The following is a 20,638-nucleotide window of genomic DNA, read 5'->3' as shown; positions in this document are numbered from 1 at the left end:
TCCTTTTTTCATAAATTCACAAAAGATAAATCATTAAACTAAGAAAACATTGAATCTTTTGAAACACCAAAGGATTTTTATGAATAAATCATATTATAAACTATTTTTGAGCATGAATTGATAATTTCGAAATGAATCAAATTATGTTACGCTACTGCTATAGTGTCACGCCAGACAAGGAGTGACTATTGTTGGCATCAAAACAAATGCATCAGTTACAAGGCGATTTCCGTTCCTCTTATTAATGTTTTAAGGGAATTTCCATCAAATATATCTTTTTTTTGTGACACTCAATCGAATTTTCACTTTGAAAACTTAATTCTAACTTTCATTACAAACATTTCAGCTTTTGAAAAACTTTAATTCTAATTTTGAATAGCTATAATCGGTTAGGTCACAGAAATTCTGCATCTTACATGTTTTTTCGTAATGCCACCTTCATCAACAACTAATCTGAACATTTTCAGCCTCAGTAAAATGTGCCGGTAAAAATTGACGCTACCTCCTCTACTAATATTGCTAGGAAACTAAATTGAATCAATAATGTCAAAAATGTCAAAATCTGATCAAAGACTCTCACACATTTTTAGAAAATCGAAAAGAATATGTTCAATAGAGGTCTCTTCCAAGAAAGAAATCAATTATTCTCGAGTCGATAAAATTCCATGCAACTTTTGTTCAGTTATCTGGATTGGTGAGCATTTACCTATAACCTGGGCTAACTCTTATAGCCAGTTGAACCATTTGCCTGAACATTGATTGAAATTTAAACATTGATTACTTCCTCATTTTTAATCAATGTTTAGGCAAATGGTGCAACTGGCCATTAACGTCGTACCTATATCGGTAGTAAACTGCTCCACATGAGTTAGGGATATTGACTTAAATTGCAAAAAAATAGAGTTTAAATGAGATTTTTGTGATGAAAATTCATATTAATATGATTTCAAGTTGCAGGAAATAAAGTTAATTTTAGCCTGTAGGTCTGCAGCGTATACAGGGTGGTTAAGAAAAATCGAGTAAAATAACGAAATTTTATTCTCAGAGAATTCAAGCATTTTAAGACTATCAATACAATGTATGGCCTCCACGGGCATCAATAACAGCTTGACATCTTCTTTGCATACTACACACGAAGTTGTTGAACATTTCTTGAGGAATTTGGTTCCATAAACGGGGCAGAAGCTCTCTCAGATCATTTAAGGATTCTGGGGTAGGTTCATGATTATCTAATCTTCTTTGGAGCATATCCCATGCATGTTCTATGCAATTCAAATCTGGTGAGTGCGGAGGTATTGGTAAATGTGGAATACCAAGCTCCTCGCGCGCATTCTGGTATTCACGAATACCAGTGATGAATTCTCAACTATGGCTGCACGGTGCGGTCTAGCGTTATCGTCTAGAAATTGCAAAGTTTTACCAATAGCAGCGTGAAAATTTGGCACAACATTGTCAATGACATGCTCCCTATAGTGTAAGGGGGTCATATTCCCAGGACAAATGTGTAGATCTGTGCGTCCGTTGAAAAATATCCCGGCCCATACCATAACACTACAACAAAAACTACTACAAAATCGTCCATATCTGGATTCATCAGTGAAAAGGACACTACGGCAATGATCGTTCCAATTGATATGTTGCCTTGCCCATTCCAGTCTTTGACGCTTATGGTCACATGTTAATGGAACTCCTCTTAATGGATGTCTAGAACCTAGATTCAGCTCTCTCAAACGTCGTCTGATAGTTTCGATGGAAACTTGGACCCCATCTGCATTTTGAAGAGTATTCCGTAGCATTCTACACGTAGATGTAGGGTTTCTTCTCGCTGAAACGGTGATGAAACGATCCTGAGCAGGTGTTGTTTTTCGTCGCCCACCAAGCCTTGGCCTTTCAAACACAGAACCTGTCTCCCTGAACCTATTCCAAAATCGAGATATCACAATTTGGCTGACTTGGAGCCTTTCCGCTACAACAACCTGAGTTAGGCCACGCTGTATCATTCCGTTTCCCTATTAGCCTCAGCGTTTGTTAATTTACGTCTTGCCATTTTCTGAAAACACGTTTCAAATCGAAGCCGTTGATAAACTGACTCCATTTCGAAATAAAAACATTCATGAAGCATATCCAAAGAACCAAACTTCAGAAAAAAGGCGACCAGATTGACGAAATGTCTCATACTGATTTTTATTGGATCGATTCAAGTTTTGTTATTGAGTTTTAAATGATTTTACAGCGATTTTCTCGAAGATTACATAATTTTCAAAACGATTGAATACAATATCCCTAATACTTGTGGAGCAGTATATTTCAATCAAAGCTAACCTTGGTTCGATTGAAAAAAAATTGTAAATTCAGACAAATTTGAATAGAATTGCTATGCAAAGCTCCTTAAATACTTTGAGTGGGATAATTACATTACATATTTTTCTAGGTACTTATAATAAACCTCCCGAAGAAATAGAACCTTTGGTAACAGCTGCAGAACTTATAAAAAGAGGACATCCAACCGTTGTCCATATATCTGCAAGGAATGTTACCAAGAAAACTATTTCAAAAATCTTAGAACATGCCCGTGCGATTGGCGTGAGGAACTTCTTGGTAGTACGAGGTGGTAAGAAAAGCACTCTACCTATACCATGCATCCGTAAAGCGTACAGGGTGTCCCAAATTCGTAGTCTTCTGAGGAGATCTCAGGAATCCATTGAGCTAGAAAAAAAGGCACATTTCCGGAGTCGAATTTTGAGAGAATTAAATTGTTGATAACCGCAACCACATAAATTCAACTGTTTTCAAGCTATAACGGAAAATTGGAAAATGACGTGAAATTCTCATAACTTCTTTTTTATTGGTACTATCAACATGAAACAAAAGCATCTAAGAGGGACTTTTAGTAGAATCCATTGGTGTTATTATTTATTAGTTATTTCCATTAGTTCTGAAGTTATAATACAAACTTGTGTTTTTTCAATGTAAACCATAACAATTTCTATAACAAATAAAATTGCTTTTTTTTCATTTCCGAAAATACAGGGTGATTCACCGCGATGACCTATTGGACGTATATGGAAAACTAATCACAATTTTGTGCTGAAAATTTGCATATTGGGGTTTGAGACAATGATCTTTCTGCCTAAAATATTTTCAGATCTCTACAACTTCCGGTTGTAGCGGAAACAGACTACTACTTCCTCATTTCAAATAGCACACCAAGTATATTATTGCATCATTAGATAGTATTTTTGATGGCAATTTCAGAAATATGTCATACCCTGGGTATAAACTCAACGGTTCTTGAGTTAATGGTATTCTTATGAAAAAATGGTGGCGACGAGGACTTTTTTCGAAAAAACCTTAATTACTTAATTTTCGATTCTGCAAATACGTACTATTATGAGACTGTTTGCGGTTTGAACCAAAAATGTACAGGGTGTTTATTAGAAGTTCATGAAATTGAACAACTCAAATTCATCAAAACTCAAGATTTTCAAATTAGAACCTATATTTTTTATTATTTCAGTCGATTCTACGTACAAAAATAGTGGGGGTTACTTAAACATACTCGATACCTAAAATGAATACTTTAAGATTTATCAAGGAAAAACTTCAAATAAGGAAAAACCGCAATTTCTAACTGTGTGGAGTAGTCTGTGACTTCCGGAAAACACAGAGAGTAACTGAAATTCGATGTTTCGATAACTTAATTGGACATTTCGTCTATAATAATCTGTGAACTTCAAAGAATTGAAACATTCGGTGGTCACCAGTTCTCCGGATTCAACATCGTTAGGTTTTTCCTATATTTCAACATTTTCAAAATGATGAATGTTGTTCTTTAAATATGACCAAGGGAAAAAATCTAATGAAGTTAAATCCGGAGACCTTGGTGGCCATTGTATATTTTAAGTATCTGAAGTTCAGGATCAAATAGTACTCCATAAGATCGAATGAGGTATCGCAACACCCCTCATGCAGTTGCAGTTACAGGGATGCTAAGTGCGAAAAGTTGTTCCCCCTCGAATTAGAAATTGACGGGTCCGAGCAATTTTTCACATTTTCACTTTAAAACCGGAAAATCGAGGTGTTAAATGTTCGTTGGCCATAATGTATAACTGTATCGTTACTTATAAAAATTTAAATATAGCTGCTGAATAGCAAAAAAAATGTGTTTCATTCATTCGTCATGCAACACCAAGATGACATCTGAATTTTTTGACCAAACATGGCAAAAATATATAACTACATACTTAATTAAATTTAACATTCAAAATTATTTGATTTATTTTTTGGAAAATTTATTCGATTTTGTTATTGTGTTTGGTTGCAATTATTTTGTTTTTGTGTCCTTTACAGTTTGAGGCTTCAATTATTCTTAGAGTGAACAATGCGAAACTTATCGACAACTGTCCTAATTGGACTGAGGTCCAGGTCACCAGAGGACAGTTGTCCTAAGGTGAAATTACTAATCATCTGAACCGTACCAAATCCTCTGCAGTACGGTGTTAGCAAGCATGGTCTAAAGAACGTCATAGACCATAGACCAGCAAGAGGACGGCCTAGAGAAACAAATGAGAATGAGATCCAGGACAGCCATCTTCGATTAATGGCATCAAGAGATCGATTATCTTAGTACGCTACGTACATTTACCATCGAATAAAAGATTTTAGCTTGTAGTCCTATTGCAATGTTTATGTATGCGCCCAGGAGTGTCTCAAAATGAACCTCAAGGGGGCGCATATCTACATCACCAAGGACAGCCAAACCACGCTGAGATCCCTGGAATCGTGTTGTCAGGAGTCTTTGCTGACTTGGGAGTTCCGTAACACCATAAAGCAACTTGCCAGAGGAAATAAGGTGACTCTACAATGGGTACCAGGACACTGTGGGGTTGAAGGAAATGAAAGAGCGGATGAACTTGCAAAAAGTGCATCAAGGTTAAGACCTGGTGGGCCTGAGCCTTTCTGTGGGATAGGAAAAGACCAATACAAAGCTGAAGTCCAGCTATGGGAGTTGAACAGTAGGACAATCCACTGGACTAACACTCCTAGACTTGCTCAGGCAAAGAAATTCGTGAAGATTTCACCTACCTACGCCAAAAAGCTCCTGAAGCTGTCGCGAGCAGAGCTTCGGGTGATGGTGGGACTGCTGAGGGAGCACTGTCGGTACAAACATCATTTGTACCGTATGGGAAAATCAGCAGACGAGATTTGCAGGCTCTGTGGATCGGAAGCAGAAACAGCCGAACACTTGTTATGCAAGTGTCCGGAGCTGGCTGGCCTAAGAACCATTCACATGGATAAGCCGGTCCTGGATACCAGAGAGGTAACGGCCAAGGCCCCTAAGGAGGTTGTCAATTTTATTAACGTCGTTGACGACCTCCCTGGGTTTCTATGAATGAGTAGGGTAGTGAAAAAAAGATCTGAATGGTCGCAGTTCCCGGAAGGCTTACCGAACCAAAACGACCCCAGTTCAAATAATAATAATATTGCAATGTTTCTAGTGGTGTACCTACTTCGCAACTGGATTGGAATTTGGAATACCATAGGGTGATCTTCAGAGAGGAATCCAGATTATGCTTGAGTTACATGATGGTCAGACGTAGAACTAATAAGAATGGTGTAATACAACTCCTTCATCTTTAATTTAATTTCTGTGAATTTTCACTGCCAAGTTTGGTCGAAAAGCTTCGAAGCCTTCTTGTGGTTGCATTTTCATGTATCCAGAGTATACATTAAAACGCTTTTTTCAGCTGCCCCAGATTGTCATCTGGATCAATCGAAATATGACTTTCCTTATGGTCTTGATCTGATCAAGTACATCAGAGGCAAATACGGGGATTACTTTGATATTTGCGTGACTGGATACCCCTACAAGCATCCGGAAAGTAAGACAATTGAAGAAGATATGAAATATCTAAAACTAAAGGTTTGTATTAGAATAAGATGTGATCCTAAACCCCCGAAAATATATTCACCGAATGAAAAATTATTATGCCTCTACCTATCTGTCCGTCCATTTGGCATTCAGAATATTCCTTTGGATATAAATTTCGATCAAAATAGGTTTGCATTCCTAACCTAGGAAGTCGATCCATGGTATTTTGAGAACTTCTAAATAGCTTAAAAACTTCTAAATTGACTTTGTTTGTCACCTCCAAAGAAAATCTCAAAATCTTGAAAACTTCCATAAACTTGAATTTTATTCCAAGGAATATTATTTATAGGTAGGTACTATTATGGATTTCCTCAAATAATTTTCAATTTTTAAATCGTAAAATTTCATTGAAAGTAAAATATTCAAAAATTGTATAAAAATCAATCAAAATTCAGATGAAATCGATCTCATTTTGCTTCATACATAATATTTAGATTTAAAATGTAGCAGATGGTTTTTAAATGTTTGTAATAAAGGGTGCTTATTTTAGAGCTATAGAACTTTAAATTGCAATAAAACAACGATGGGGATTATTCGATTGACATGAATTTTATTTATCCGCAAGATAATCTTGTGGCATTACATTTCAAATATGATTTCTGGCAAATGACCGCCACGGCTGGTTCGGATGTAGTCCAATCTGGACGTCCAATTTTCGATTACTTTTTCCAACATTTGTGGCCGTATATCGGCAATAACACGGAGAATGTTGTCTTCCAAATGGTCAAGGGTTTGTGGCATATCCGCATAGACCAATGACTTTACACAGCCCCACAGAAAGTAGTCTAGCGGTTTTAAATCACAAGATCTTGAAGGCCAATTCACAGGTCCAAAACGTGAAATTAGGCGGTCACCAAACGTGTCTTTCAATAAATCGATTGTGGCACGAGCTGTGTGACATGTTGCGCCGTCTTGTTGGAACCACAGCTCCTGGACATCATGGTTGTTCAATTCAGGAATGAAAAAGTTAGTAATCATGGCTCTATACCGATCACCATTGACTGTAACGTTCTGGCCATCATCGTTTTTGAAGAAGTACGGACCAATGATTCCACCAGCCCATAAAGCGCACCAAACAGTCAGTTTTTCTGGATGTAACGGTGTTTCGACATACACTTGAGGATTAGCTTCACTCCAAATGCGGCAGTTTTGTTTGTTGACGTAGCCATTCAACCAGAATGCGCTTCATCGCTAAACAAAATAAAATGGACGTAGTGCGCAATAAGTATTCCGCACAGAACCATTATTTTCGAAATAAAATTGCATTATTTGCAAGTGTTGTTCAGGCGTGAATCTATTCATGATGAATTGCTAAACCAAACTGAGAATAAATCACTTGACAGCTGTTAAATCGGTCGCCATCTTGAACAGTAATGCCAACTTAAAGTTATATACCTCGAAAAAAACACCCGTTAAAATTAATAATTAAGTTTTAAAAAGCAAAAATTTAATTGAATGGCACAAGATAAGAAGATTCGATTGATGAGCAATTTCAAAATGGAGTGACAGCAGTGCAATAGTTCACAAACAAAAATTGAATCATCGAAAGCTGGAAGAAATTAAATATCCAGGATAGCGAAAAAAGTTCAAGAGAAGACGCCACGAAGAAATTTAGAGAAAAAGAATTGACAGTTTTATCCGAATTCGGAGATAAGAATCGGATGGTAAAGTTATAAACCAAACTGTTGATGAGTGCCTAAAACAAGCCCAAGTATTCGACAAGAATTGATAACTAATGATATCGGTATTGAATTTGGCAAATTGAAAGAAAAACGATATATTTCAAAACATTTAATAAGTTTCTGGATAATCTTGCTAAAGGAGGGGATATTCCAGTTGATGATAACAAAACAAAAATGGTGAACTGTGATGCTCCAAGTACAGCAAATAAAACTCGAGCGACTCATGTTATTGGAGTCGAAAGATAGGTTTGAAAAAGAAAAAAAATTGTTATTCATTTATCTGAACCCAACTGAGAGAAGAGTTCCTGCAACTGGAAAATTTATATTTTTTTTTTTATTTTTTTAGATCTATTGTAAAATTTTTCAAAATTTAATTTACAGGGATCCATAACAGTATCTTTTATAAGAACCTTCCACCGAATAATAAACAAAGAAAGAGGGAGTATATGTCATTTTCAGTAACCAAATTTTGTGCCCATCATGAACTATCAAATTTGACAAGAGGCGCGCGGAAATGAAAACATATCAGTGATACGATATTTCACTCAATTCGTAATTTCTCCACAAAAAACGCACTTCTTATGTCCTATAATGAATCAACGTTTCATATTAACTCAAAATACACTGCGCAAAAAAATTAACGCACATTCTGAAAATCTCAATTTTAATGAAAGTTAACTCTACATTGACTTTATAACTATTTTTTATGTTCTCTCGGGAAGGTTTTGGACATAACAAGACACATTGAATGGAAGAAAAATTCAAGATTTCACCGAATCTTATGTGAAAGAAGAGAAATAAAAATTTTTCAAAATACTGTAATGCTGATAAGTGATTTAATACTTGGTATTTCCACCCCTTGCGTTAATTACAGCTCGGCAACGACGCGACGGTTCATACTCAAAATGAATGATCTTAAAATGTTCTGATCTAATCCTTTCCAGATTTCTCTGAGTTGGATTCCTAAGTCATTAAGTGTAGCTGGATGATTCTCTGAACTTCTCAGCCTTCTATTGAGGTTGTCCCAAACCTGCTCAATCGGATTGAGATCTGGACTTCTTGCTAGCCATTCCATTCGAGAGACTTCAACCTCTTCAAGGTACTCCTGAACGATGCGCGCACGATGGGGTCTGGCATTATCGTCCATAAAAATGAAATTTTCACCAATGTATGGGGCAAATGGCACTACATGCTCTTCAAGAATGTTCCTTATATACCTATCGGCATTCATAGCTCCATTATCAACGACCACTAGGTCTGTGCGAGCAGTCAAAGATATTCCATAATCGATCCTGTCCCGAAACCAGTATTATTCAGGAAATTGCACTGAGCATATCTTTCATGTGGACGTCTGTATACAAGGAAACGTCGATCACAATGGTAGAGGCAGAATCTAGACTCATCTGTGAAGAGAACTCTTTCCCAATCAGCCTCTTCCCAATGGATATGCTCTCTCGCAAAATCCAAACGCGCCCTTCGATGGGCTGGGGTAAGAGCTGGGCCTCTTGCCGCGACACGAGGCCTTAAATCATATTCTCTGAGGTGATTTCTTATTGTCTGAGTGCTAATTTGCACCCAATGAGTTTGCTCAAGCTGATTTTGAAAGAGGCGAGCGGTTGCAAACCGTTGTCTCAACGGAGAAACTCTCGAGTAACGTTCTTGAATGGCAGTTGTGGTCTACCCTGTCCTGGTCTTCGGACATTCATACCTGTCTCCCTGAATCGCTGCAACATTCTGGACACACTTGTATGGGAAACTCCAATCCTTTCTGCAATTCTTGTGTATGTCCACCCTTCTTCTCGCAAAACTACACACATTCCTCTTGGGTCAAATTGCGTGTTTCGCGTTGCATAGCGATCGAGTGTAGAAAATCAAACGAAAGAAAAACTATTGATCACTAGAATTGATCGAGAACAACTGATTTCAGAATGGAGACAATACATTCAAAATCTGATAATCTCATCTTTTTTTATTTCTGCTGGGAAAAAACATCTGTATTGAAGAAAAACTTCGAAAGTGGATAACATATGCATGCATAATTCTGATAAAAATAATTATCATTGAGAACACCTTCAGTTGTAGAATAAATTTGAGATTTCCATAATGTGCGTTAATTTTTTTGCGCAGTATATATTAAAATAAATATCTAAATATATCAGAAATTCAGAAAACAAACTTCAAGCGTGCCAAAAGACCAGAAACAACCGATGACACTAGGAGAGCCAAAGTTGCCAAAGCTTGGATTTCAGCAGATAGATACAGAAAATAATAAATATTCTACTCATTTTAAATTCGACAATTAGGAAAGATATCGATTCCAATTATTCAAATTTGCATATTTAATTGGGAATCACTCAAATAAATATATTTCATTCAATATAATATACATTCATAACGATATAGTAAAATTGATAATTTGAAAATATATCTCAATCCCACAACGTAATCTAACCATGTTGGGGTCATGTAAAAATGGCATATTCTTCCTCTATCTATTTTTATTACCCTATGGAACCTACTCATATCAAGTAATTTCAACAATTCATTTTACAAAATAATGCTCATAATACTCATCATTGTTCTTTTGTCCTTTTTGTTTTCAGAATTAAATCGATAATATCAAATATTTATTTTGCAGAATGATGCTGGGGCAAAATATATAATTTCTCAAGCTGCGTTTTCCTACGATATCTACAGAACATTCCTGAAAAACGTCCGAAAATTCGAAATCACAATGAATATCATTCCAGGGGTTTACGTTATAAGATCGGTGGTTGATTTCTGCCTATTGAAAAAATTGTGCAAAGTCCCTACAAACGATCCTATTGTACAGTTCATAAAAGATCACAAAGAATCAGAAGAGGAAATTGCAGCTTATGGTATTCAATTATCTAACGATATAATTAAGAAAATATTACTCGATGAAGATTTTTGCCCACCTCACATATATACAATGAACGAGTTCGACGCTGTCCATAATTTCCTTAGCAATATGAAACTTTAGAAATGAGGCATTTTGGAAACCTCTTCTTTCCAAATTCCCAACATTACTCGATATGTTTATATTCCAAGTTATATTCATGAAGTACAATAAAAAAAGTTGTTTTTATTATTAATCTTTCATGATCTTTAATATCTATTAACTCAGTCATTAAATAAGTTAATAAAATTTTTCCATCCGTGCTGAATATTTGGAACGTACAGAAACAACAATTGTTGTATCTGGAACGTAAGCATTATCTTGATGCATGTGACATCTGTCAAATTTAATTATCGCGCGAAACTTTCTTCTGTGTTTATTTATTTGAAAATGGCGATTCACATACAAAACGGGAAAAATGGTCTTAAAACAAATAGAGAACTAACGAAAGAAATTCATAGTATTCCTCTTAAAATTCATGCAGATTGTGATGCCGAAGTTTCTAAATATTTCTTGCAAAAAAAATCAGAAGCTGGTTGTAAGTATCTTTTCATTTAATTAATTAACTTTGATCATCAATTTTCATTTTCCTCTAGTAAAATATGCCTCATTCAGGGGATACCCACTAATAGGCAAAGAGTTAAGTCTTCCACAAGGTTATAAAGGTTTAGTGTTACACGAGACAGTAAAACCTTCTACTGAAACTGAGGAAAGAAAATTTTATGTGCTCCATACCTTTGATGATTTTACCTATTGGAATTGGGGAAAAATTCCTAGTCAGAATGATACCCTAGTTCAAGCTATGGAATGGATAGATATAGCAGAAGCAGTAAGTATAATCAAATTTTGTAATGGTATTTCCTCATTTTATCGGAAGCTCTTTCATAGTATCCATTCTCAAGGAACCACTCTAGCCTTTAAATTAATATTGATATCAAATGAATTGGAAAATAATCCTATAAAAAGCAGAATCATGTTAATCAACATTCACTGTGCAGTGAATACGATGAAAATTTTCCCCCCTATCTGTACTGTTTATATAATGTGTGGAATCATCCAGACAAAGCTTAATTCTATTGTAGGATTTCACATAAACATTTGTAATTCTTACATAGTAATGTTATTAACCTTTCTCACATTATTAATAGATTTTCTTGATTTTCAGCTTCATAGTCCTATAGATGAATAACAAGCCGGTAATATCGTATAGATCCAATTGGAATCAAACACCAAAACTGTTATTTGTGCCTTATTAAATTGATTGTTAAAAATTATTTTTCCTATACCTCTAATAAAGATATAATTTCTCATTGAATTTCATTTTTTCACTAATGAAATGAATATGTTTTTCCTGCAACAAACTTTTTTTGTGGAGTGAGTAATAAAAGACTTGTAACGAAAACTATGAATACCCAATATTTAAAGACAGGGATTTCCTGGTTAAATTAAATAGAAGGTAATAATGAAAACAACATTTTCGATTTGCAATACTATTTCAATGAATAGTTCTCTTCTTGGAATCAAAAAGGTTTTATATTGCAGAGATCAAGTTCAACAAGGAACACTTACTCTAATAATGTATCTTAATATGGAATTTACATAATGAAAAATAGCAGATCAGTCAATGAATTCTTGTTGAAATACAAATTATGTGTTAAGTGGATTAAAACTGATAATAAAGTATCATTTCGAGGAACTATAGACATTTAAATAATATATTACTAATGAAAAGTAAGTAGAAATATGGCAGATTCACTATGAATTTTACGAAAAAATATTAGTTTCTCAACATCCTATGAATTAACATTCTAAGAAACTGATACACTTTCTCAAGAACTATATCGAATTAATTAATAGTGTTATTCACTCGCTCTTACAACGTTGCCGTCTTGTTTGAAAGAAATATTTTCAGTCTAGCTTATTGGGTTGTCTCAAATATTAAGGCTTATATTATTTGGTTTTGATGGCAGTCTTAATATTTATGACAGGCGGTCTACGTTGCCCTTTTTAATTTTTGTTTGTCAACTATGAAGACAAAAACAATAGATAGGCCAATTTGTTGTATTAAGTCCATTGGCAACAATAAAAGCTACTCTGCAGATTGCAAAAATAATGATGTATCTAATCTAATAGTTTATTTCCTGTTTATTTATGTGATAATAAATTGGAATACATCGAATATAACACTATTCTTGTCATAATCTTTGCGTTTTAATGGCTGATTATACGGTGTTCTGTTCTGTGGCCAAGGAGTTGTCTGCTGAAAATAAACACAGTCTGACAATAACACGTTTATCATATGATGAAAACTAGAAAGTGCCTTGTCTCTTGACGTCACATTAATGTATCATTCATTTATTCCCATATGATCGACTCTATGACTTGAGTGAAGTAATTTCTCAAAAAAAGTGATCTTTTTGATTCCCGTGGAAAATATATTTTGTCATGTGTAATGTTCAGAACAACAATAGCAAATGCGAGTTCGATAGAGTGTTTCTTTGTGTTTTGAGTGAGATGAAGGAATATGCTTGATAGAACTAAAGTTTTATCTACCATAAGACTGTGATAAAAAAAAACTATTTCATACTAGTACAATTTATTCTTGAATATTTTCGAGTGAAATTAACATGGGTTTATTATTTGCAAAATTATGGAACCTCTTTGGCAACGAAGGTATTCGATTCAATATACTAATAGGTTATATTTTTGGATTTTAAATCATTTTCCTTTTAAATCTAGTTTTTTTGACCTTTGGATATTTCTTGCAGCTGATCTAATAGATTTTATTAAATATGATATTATATTATATTAATCTTATTTTATTCTCAAAGATTAATACATGAATATAAATAATTTATATGTTTCAGAACACAAAATTGTTATTGTTGGACTTGATAACGCAGGTAAAACGACTATTTTATATCAGTTCCTGATGAACGAAGTTGTTCATACAAGCCCAACAATTGGTTCAAATGTAGAAGAAGTTGTATGGAGAAATATTCACTTTATTATGTGGGATTTGGGTGGTCAGCAATCATTGAGAGCTGCCTGGAGTACATATTACACAAATACTGAGGTAGATTTTCATCTTCAGTAATATCTAAGACTTACAAATCTAAATTCTTAGCATTTCATAAAAGTACCTGTTCTTTATTGATCACTTTCTTCTGGAATGATTAGGTGAAATGTAACAAAAGGTTTTTACATACTTAACCTAATTAAAGATAATTCAATTCTTCTAATCTATTTATACAAATAGAATGTTCTTGAGAAGTTGTGCTCTTGACATATTTATTGTGTTTGTTGAATTCAGAACAACTATTTTCATGTTTTATCTGCTTTCTTTCAGTTTGTGATTGTTGTCATAGACTCTACAGATAAGGAACGATTGGCAATAATTAAAGAAGAACTTTATAAAATGTTAGCAAATGAAGAATTATCCAAAGCAGGTGTTCTCATATATGCCAATAAACAAGACATAAAAGGTTCACTTACTGCTTCAGAAATATCAGAAGAACTTAATTTAACATCGATAAAACAACAACAATGGCATATTCAAAGTTGTTGTGCCCTTACAGGCGAAGGGTGAGTTAATACAAATATTTTTAAATTAGCTAATTTTTTTCGAGGTTCTACATCATTTAAGTGAAATATTATATCACTATTTATGATTATTGAATGTATTTTTTTTTTAGGTTGTACTCCGGTTTGGAATGGATAGCAGGACGGTTAAAGAGAAAATGACACCATTGGCATACTTAGTGTGAATTTGAATGAGGCTAATTTCGTACAGAAGTTTAACTTGTGAACGATTCAAATGTTAATTTCCTCATATTGAGGGAAGAAATTTCCTATGTGTCAAATGATTCCATCAGTCAGCGTCATTGTGAAATACATCATCCTTCATTACATTAATCTCCGATTAACAAATCTTAAATTCTGAATTCAAAGATGATCAATTAGGAGATTAAGTTGTCATCATATTCATAATATTGTAATATACAAATAACATTAAATAATGAAAGAACATTTTGATAAAATGTGTTTCAATCCATTCAGCCTGAATAAAATTTTAATAACTTTAAAACCAACCTGGTTTGCTATGAAATAAAGTCCGTTTTCTCATTTTTTTTTTATTTGAGAAAAAAAATGGTAATAGAATATCACAATACAACTCTAATATTCTCGTGAGCTTTTGAGTAATCTGACAAAAAATTATGCGTTACAAATGAAAGAGAATGATATAAGTATCGATAACGAAAAAAAATTGTTCTGTCCAGTTAGATTAACGTTTTATTATAGTTAGATTTTTGTTGCAACTAAATTCAATATTCCTGAAAAACATAATAATGGATTCTTTAAATCCTTCAATTGTTTCCTGAAAAAAATGAGGAAAGTACTAAGTAGAAATCAGGCACTTTTAAGTGCTCGTCATTCATGCATCAATTGCACGCTTGGAGACCACATAACTGAATATAATATTCGACATTCTTGAAATTTCTACGGTATTGGTTATGCGATCAATATGAAATTTTGCACGAGGCTTTAAATGGTGATTCAACATCCAAATGCAAATTTTCATCGCGATCAAACCTGGGGTTTTGAAATAAACTAATTTCGTAAGTACAATAGATTTGAATTCGTCAAAGCCTTTAGTTTTTAACAAAACTTTGCTCAAAATTCGAAAATTACAGATATTGTGACGAAATAATAGAACGATGTCTTCGGGCTTCACGCAAAAATGCTTCTTGATTTTTAATTTTTATATTTATTTTTGGAGATGCCCATAAATAAACACAAACGAACAAATGTCAGTTATCTGTGTTCATGTTCAATGAGTTCTGTGATTAGTCAATAAAAAAAAATAACATAATAAATAAAGTTAGGCAAGGAAAATTAATTAAAAACAAATAAAGCAAGTAAATATGCTATTCATTCCAAATAAATATATGTACTACATATCTCTAAGTATATATTCTGAATTATTAAAATAAAAGGCAATAATTCTTTTTAATTTTATTTTGAAGTAAACTTAAGGTTTGTTTAATTTAATAAATTTGTTTTAAAAAGTAGAAATAGCAGAGTAAACTGTTTGGCTTTTGTCTGCATTTACTACTTGACTAGAAGATAGTTTTAGGAAGAGCTTGATAGCTACGAAAAATTGTTTAAGATATCAGCACTTTCTATTTATCTCATTTTTTGGTGGAGGCTTGGATAAAATGAATTTCTCTGAAGATATTTCATAAGAAAGCAAAATAATAGAAAATTGTTGAACTAATTCATAGCTCCAGTAAGCCAAGTGGTTGGCATTATAAAGCTGATATTTTTTTCGTAGATGCAGTCACATCTCCAAGCTGCTTTGTTAGGTCAGTCAAATTTTATTCAGTCTTCAATTGCTGAAGATGAAGATAATACTCTTCAAGAGGAAGAACAAGAAGAGAATGAAGAATTTGATGAGGTTTCTTTATATTCTCGTTTTTCTTTGTTTCTGGCTTCTTAATTTTGCATGATTATGCTTTATATAAATACTTGAACATACTATAGATATTGACAAATTGAAGAATTTTTTTCTATCGTATATTCAAGATTTATACAAATAATGATCTCACAACTATGCTTCAAATAAAATATGTGAATTCATACTAAATTAGCTCATAGAAGTAGCATATTATAGCAGCAATTGATTTCACTGTTCTGTTAAATAAATTATACTTCTCATGCCTCGTTAGAGGTATATTATTGCATTGAAAAAAAAATTATTTGCTTTATTTTCACAATAAAATGGCTCACTAATAACAGGTGAAATAAAATTAATTGTGCCACTGCTTTTTTGCTATGCATGAATTATAATGAGTTGCGATTCTACTATATATATGATATATAAACTTCAGAAATGTGTATATAGAATATATAAAATTGTTATAGAATATGGAATTATTATTACTTTAATATATTTCATATTTCACTTCTAGGATACAGACTGTGACATTGGCCAGAAAACTGGTAGTGTAAAACATGTCTTTGGTGCCAGTTCCAGGACAATCACTTTGCAAATGCTCTTAGATGCTAAAATTTTACAACCTGGACGGGGGGCTATGACTATAGAATATTTAGTAAGTACATATTAACACAAATCTACTCAAATTAATTCGTTCTATACTAACAGACTCATTATTTTTAAGGGTCAAAAATTTGTTGGTGACCTTTTGCCAGACGGAAGGATTAGAAGTCAAGAGACTGACATAGCGTTTGCAACACCAAGTGCTTGGGCTATAGCTTGTAAACGTTTCATCAATCCTGACAAGAAATCGGGTTGCGGTTGGGCTTCTGTTAAATATAAAGGCAGAAAATTGGATGCTTATAAAAATATTTGGTATAGAAAGAAGAAGGAAGAACAAGAACAAGGTAAATGAACTGTGAAGAAGATTAAGGTGTGATTATTTGAATATATTCCAGAAATCTTAGAAAACGATTCAACTGAACTGAAGATTATGTCAAATTTAGTGTTCAGAATGGTTGTCAAGCATAACACAATAGCAAACCGAACATTAACTCAGTAAGTTATTAATGAAAAAATTTTTATTTAGTTATTGATTTTTGTAGGTTGGGATAATATCTTTATATCCAGCATTTAATTTATTTATATGTATGCTCTCTTTATGTTGCTTCATAATTTTTGAACGATTTCAGTGATGCCAATACCCTGATAGAATGTGTTCCTTTTTCGAATTTGGGAAAAATACAACCATTCTTGGTTACATTATCGACAAATGCTGCTCTCGTGATGGATTTTCACAGTCATCTCACCAAAAGTGAAGTATCTGGTTATTTAGCAGGACACTGGGATTTCAATAGCCATAGTAAGTTGTAGAAATCATGGTTAAGTTCTCCAAGATGTAAAATGTAATGTTGTATACAGATTTACAAGTGACCCATGCGTTTCCTTGCCGGAATACAAAGGCGGACAGAGAAAATGCTTCCAATGTTGAAGCAGAAATATCAAAAACGATCGAAAGAGAAAAACTACTCCTTGTTGGTTGGTATCATTCCCATCCATTCACGGCAGCTGCCCCAACTTTAAGAGATGTGGACGCACAACTAGACTATCAAATAAAAATGAAAGGACAGTCGGATAATAGCTATTCTCCTTGCATAGGAATTATCATATGTGAGTTTTAATAAAAAAAATACAAGATTTTTCCAATTAATTTTCCTTCATTTCAGCTCCATATAACTATGAGAATAGTTCGTTAGAATCAAGCATCATCGCCTATTGGGTCATACCTCCGCCGGAAGTTAAACCCAATGAATATGGTCGTCCAATGCTTATGTCTTATAGTGTGAGTCAAGATTCTCAATTAACGGATCTCATGAAAGACGAAATCACAAAATGTGCAGAATATTACAAAAAAGAAAAAGATTTTATAAATTTCAATGATCAGTACATGGGTAATTCACTTTTCATAGATAAACTGAAGAGCACTTTGATCTCTAAGTTTCCGAGGGAAGAGAAGGATACCAATACGTGGAAATTCATAAGGGATTTAGTAGGGTGTGGTGCTGAAGAAAACGACAGTCTGCTCTCCATTCCTTCTGTGTCCAAACCACAGATCCTACCGACGTTAAACACACCTGTCAGTCTCAATTCTATGATGTTACCTCAAGATATTTCGAGTTTGTTCTATAATTCCATGAATTCTGGGAAGTATACCAGCACTTCCTCCATGCTGGGCTTACCTGACCCAATGGCACACAGTACATTAGCGGCAAATAATATGTTCCTTCAGTCAAATCTATTTAAAATGCAAGAACTTTTGAAACCTTTGTCGAGTAGCAGTCCCGTTAACAAAACGAAAGAACAAACTAAAACGTCATCTACATTGAAGATTCCTTCTGATATCAAATCTTGGAAGAACGAATATCAAATACCTGATGTTTTGAATTTGAAGAGTAACTTTTTAGCCCCAGATTTAAACCTCTCTAAAATTTCTAGTACAGATTATACTTATAAGCCACATAAGGATTTCAATATAGCTGATTTGAGTGGAATGAAAAATAATATGTCGGACTTTAGTTTAGATTCTTGCAAAAGTCAGAATGAAAATGAAAAGAGTAACGTATCTAAATCTAGCGGCTACTCAATGTTGGACTTGAGTATGTCGAAAAACTCTGATACTCAGCAGTCTAATGAGCTCACCTTGGATTTGAGTCAACAGCCATCAAACAATGACAACACACCCTTGAACTTGACCCAATGATAGTATTTTATCAAAATGTAATTTTATATTTATTGTCATTACTTTTTAATGATTTTTTTTCTCGTGTATGATTGTTATTCAGTTTAACTCCTATATTTTATACTGTAATTTTATTTTTATGTAATAAACCTTCAAATGAATGTTTATTATTATTATCTTAAATCGTATGAATATTATCTTGTACATGGTGGGCAAATAAGCGAGGTAAGCGGCTACATCTCAGGATCCACTCATCGTAGAAACTTGCGGTGAAAAGTTTCACCACTAAAGTGTACAAGAAAACACACTGGAAATTGTTTTGAAATTCATATATCTACCGCTAGAGGGCGCAATAGCTATCTTCGAGTAGAAAAATGAATTTCCCTCGAAAATGTTTCATCTAAAGATGAAGAAAAAAAATCATCACTGTAATCCTTGGAAAAGTCTCAATCTTTTTGAATTGTCACTTTCAATTTTACGACATCAAAAAAGGGAAGAGGAAAGGGAGAAATCTGACTGATTCAAATGCCTGTAACTTCAGTTTGGCTCAACATTTTTGAGCAAATTAGATCTGGTCTGAAAGATAATATCTTGTTGATTGAGGACAAAATATAATCATGATAAATTTGTTTTTGGCATTTCAATCAGTCAGATTTCTCCCTTTCACCTACCCTTATTTGATGTAGTAAAATCGAAAGTGACAATTCAAAAAGAAAGAGAATTTTCCAAGGATTACAGTGATGATATTTTTTCTTCAACTTCATCTGAAACATTTTCGAGTAAAATTCAATTTTCTACTCGACGGTAGCTATTACGCCCTCTAGCGGTAGCAGTATGAACTTCAAAACAATTTCCAGTGTGTTTTCTTGTACACTTTAGTAGTAAAAATGTTTACCGCAAATCTCTACGATGAGTGGATTCGGAGATATAGCCGCTTACCTCGCTTATTTGCCCACCCTGTACAGAGGGAATACTTCCGAGTGGTTATAAAACCATTATATAAAAAAGATTATCCTTATAAATTGGAGGATTATCGTCCGATAAGTTGACTAATAAGTTTCTCAAAATTTTTTGCTTATTACGCTTTTTTTAAATGTCAACAAAGTTGTGTTGGCTCCAGAAACATGGAGACAGCACTTTCTGAACTGATTAAGTTTGTAATAGATACCACAGAGGTACTCCGATTGGAATGTTTCTGAACTTCTCAAAAGCATGCAGCATAACCTGCTTCTGAAGAAACTAGAAATTTATGGTGCCAAGGACAAACAACTACAGCTTTGAGCTTGTATCTAGCATCAGACAGTTTATCATGGCTCAAATAGATATTGTTTCGTATACATCTTCCCAGAGGGCACTTAAGATGGGAGTTCCTCAGGGAAGCATCCTTGAGCCTCTCCTCTTCGTTTTCTATATTGATGACTTTCATTAGATATTTGCAAAATAATTATATACGCTGGTATTATAAAAATTCTCACCTCTTCTAACAAACTTAAAGCAGCCTGTCTTTCAGATATTTCACTTATATACAGAATTGGTGCCATGGAAATCAGACTTTGCTCGATTTCTCTGTATATTCCAGAGTTGATTTTTTTTCTCTAGAAGTAGCCAAGATGTCTACTCGAAAAAACATTGTATCGGCGGCGTAACTGGTTTCTTAATTAATTTTCAATACTTCATATTTTCATAAATGGTTCTTCTAAAGTATAAAATAAAGTGGAGCAACTCATTACTTGAGCTTGCCATACCACCTTTGAATTCATATACACAGTGTTGAAAAAGTATAGCTTTGGTTTATATCTTTGTTTACGAAAACCCTGTATAAAAGTAATGTAAAAAAAAATTAAAATAATTTCAAAGTTGCTTCTGA

General features: G+C 33.8%; 4 protein-coding genes across 9 annotated transcripts; all 4 read left to right on the top strand.

The window, feature by feature from the left end:
- The first annotated feature begins 524 nt into the window (after window positions 1–524).
- LOC123677433 (methylenetetrahydrofolate reductase-like) lies at window positions 525–10,730 on the top strand. The gene is made up of 4 exons (XM_045613935.1): window positions 525–694; window positions 2,432–2,611; window positions 5,748–5,923; window positions 10,253–10,730. The coding sequence occupies exons 1-4, from the start codon at window positions 544–546 to the stop codon at window positions 10,616–10,618; spliced, it is 873 nt and encodes a 290-aa protein (XP_045469891.1). The 5' UTR covers window positions 525–543; the 3' UTR covers window positions 10,619–10,730.
- A 158-nt stretch (window positions 10,731–10,888) lies between these two features.
- LOC123677435 (ribonuclease H2 subunit C) lies at window positions 10,889–11,849 on the top strand. The gene is made up of 3 exons (XM_045613938.1): window positions 10,889–11,072; window positions 11,131–11,363; window positions 11,700–11,849. The coding sequence occupies exons 1-3, from the start codon at window positions 10,925–10,927 to the stop codon at window positions 11,721–11,723; spliced, it is 405 nt and encodes a 134-aa protein (XP_045469894.1). The 5' UTR covers window positions 10,889–10,924; the 3' UTR covers window positions 11,724–11,849.
- A 973-nt stretch (window positions 11,850–12,822) lies between these two features.
- On the top strand, window positions 12,823–14,563 carry LOC123677434 (ADP-ribosylation factor-like protein 5B). The gene is made up of 4 exons (XM_045613937.1): window positions 12,823–13,207; window positions 13,402–13,610; window positions 13,884–14,119; window positions 14,230–14,563. The coding sequence occupies exons 1-4, from the start codon at window positions 13,162–13,164 to the stop codon at window positions 14,276–14,278; spliced, it is 540 nt and encodes a 179-aa protein (XP_045469893.1). The 5' UTR covers window positions 12,823–13,161; the 3' UTR covers window positions 14,279–14,563.
- A 790-nt stretch (window positions 14,564–15,353) lies between these two features.
- On the top strand, window positions 15,354–18,932 carry LOC123678136 (MPN domain-containing protein CG4751-like). Of its 6 annotated transcripts, XM_045614971.1 has the most exons (8): window positions 15,396–15,453; window positions 15,870–15,992; window positions 16,507–16,647; window positions 16,717–16,939; window positions 16,991–17,090; window positions 17,225–17,394; window positions 17,454–17,702; window positions 17,759–18,932. In XM_045614971.1, the coding sequence occupies exons 2-8, from the start codon at window positions 15,870–15,872 to the stop codon at window positions 18,790–18,792; spliced, it is 2,040 nt and encodes a 679-aa protein (XP_045470927.1). In that variant the 5' UTR covers window positions 15,396–15,453; the 3' UTR covers window positions 18,793–18,932. The 6 variants fall into 6 exon arrangements, with proteins under 6 accessions (XP_045470931.1, XP_045470928.1, XP_045470927.1 ...); XM_045614975.1 differs by lacking the exon at window positions 15,870–15,992 and having other exon boundaries at window positions 15,354–15,449; XM_045614972.1 differs by lacking the exon at window positions 15,870–15,992 and having other exon boundaries at window positions 15,360–15,453.
- The last annotated feature ends 1,706 nt before the right edge of the window (window positions 18,933–20,638 follow it).

This window comes from Harmonia axyridis, chromosome 4, assembly GCF_914767665.1.
Source record: "Harmonia axyridis chromosome 4, icHarAxyr1.1, whole genome shotgun sequence".
Lineage (NCBI taxonomy): Eukaryota > Metazoa > Arthropoda > Insecta > Coleoptera > Coccinellidae > Harmonia > Harmonia axyridis.
This window is presented reverse-complemented; position numbering and strand designations above follow the sequence as displayed.

Coding starts and splice junctions, on each gene's coding strand:
- LOC123677433 (XM_045613935.1), top strand. CDS start 544: ATGTCAAAAATGTCAAAATCTGATCAAAGACTCTCACACATTTTTAGA. Junction 695..2,431: donor TTGTTCAGTTATCTGGATTG/GTGAGCATTTAC, acceptor ATATTTTTCTAG/GTACTTATAATAAACCTCCC. Junction 5,924..10,252: donor TGAAATATCTAAAACTAAAG/GTTTGTATTAGA, acceptor TTTATTTTGCAG/AATGATGCTGGGGCAAAATA.
- LOC123677435 (XM_045613938.1), top strand. CDS start 10,925: ATGGCGATTCACATACAAAACGGGAAAAATGGTCTTAAAACAAATAGA. Junction 11,073..11,130: donor AAAAAAATCAGAAGCTGGTT/GTAAGTATCTTT, acceptor ATTTTCCTCTAG/TAAAATATGCCTCATTCAGG. Junction 11,364..11,699: donor GGATAGATATAGCAGAAGCA/GTAAGTATAATC, acceptor CTTGATTTTCAG/CTTCATAGTCCTATAGATGA.
- LOC123677434 (XM_045613937.1), top strand. CDS start 13,162: ATGGGTTTATTATTTGCAAAATTATGGAACCTCTTTGGCAACGAAG. Junction 13,208..13,401: donor GAACCTCTTTGGCAACGAAG/GTATTCGATTCA, acceptor TATATGTTTCAG/AACACAAAATTGTTATTGTT. Junction 14,120..14,229: donor TGTGCCCTTACAGGCGAAGG/GTGAGTTAATAC, acceptor TTTTTTTTTTAG/GTTGTACTCCGGTTTGGAAT.
- LOC123678136 (XM_045614971.1), top strand. CDS start 15,870: ATGCAGTCACATCTCCAAGCTGCTTTGTTAGGTCAGTCAAATTTTATT. Junction 15,993..16,506: donor AGAATGAAGAATTTGATGAG/GTTTCTTTATAT, acceptor TTTCACTTCTAG/GATACAGACTGTGACATTGG. Junction 17,703..17,758: donor TTGCATAGGAATTATCATAT/GTGAGTTTTAAT, acceptor CCTTCATTTCAG/CTCCATATAACTATGAGAAT.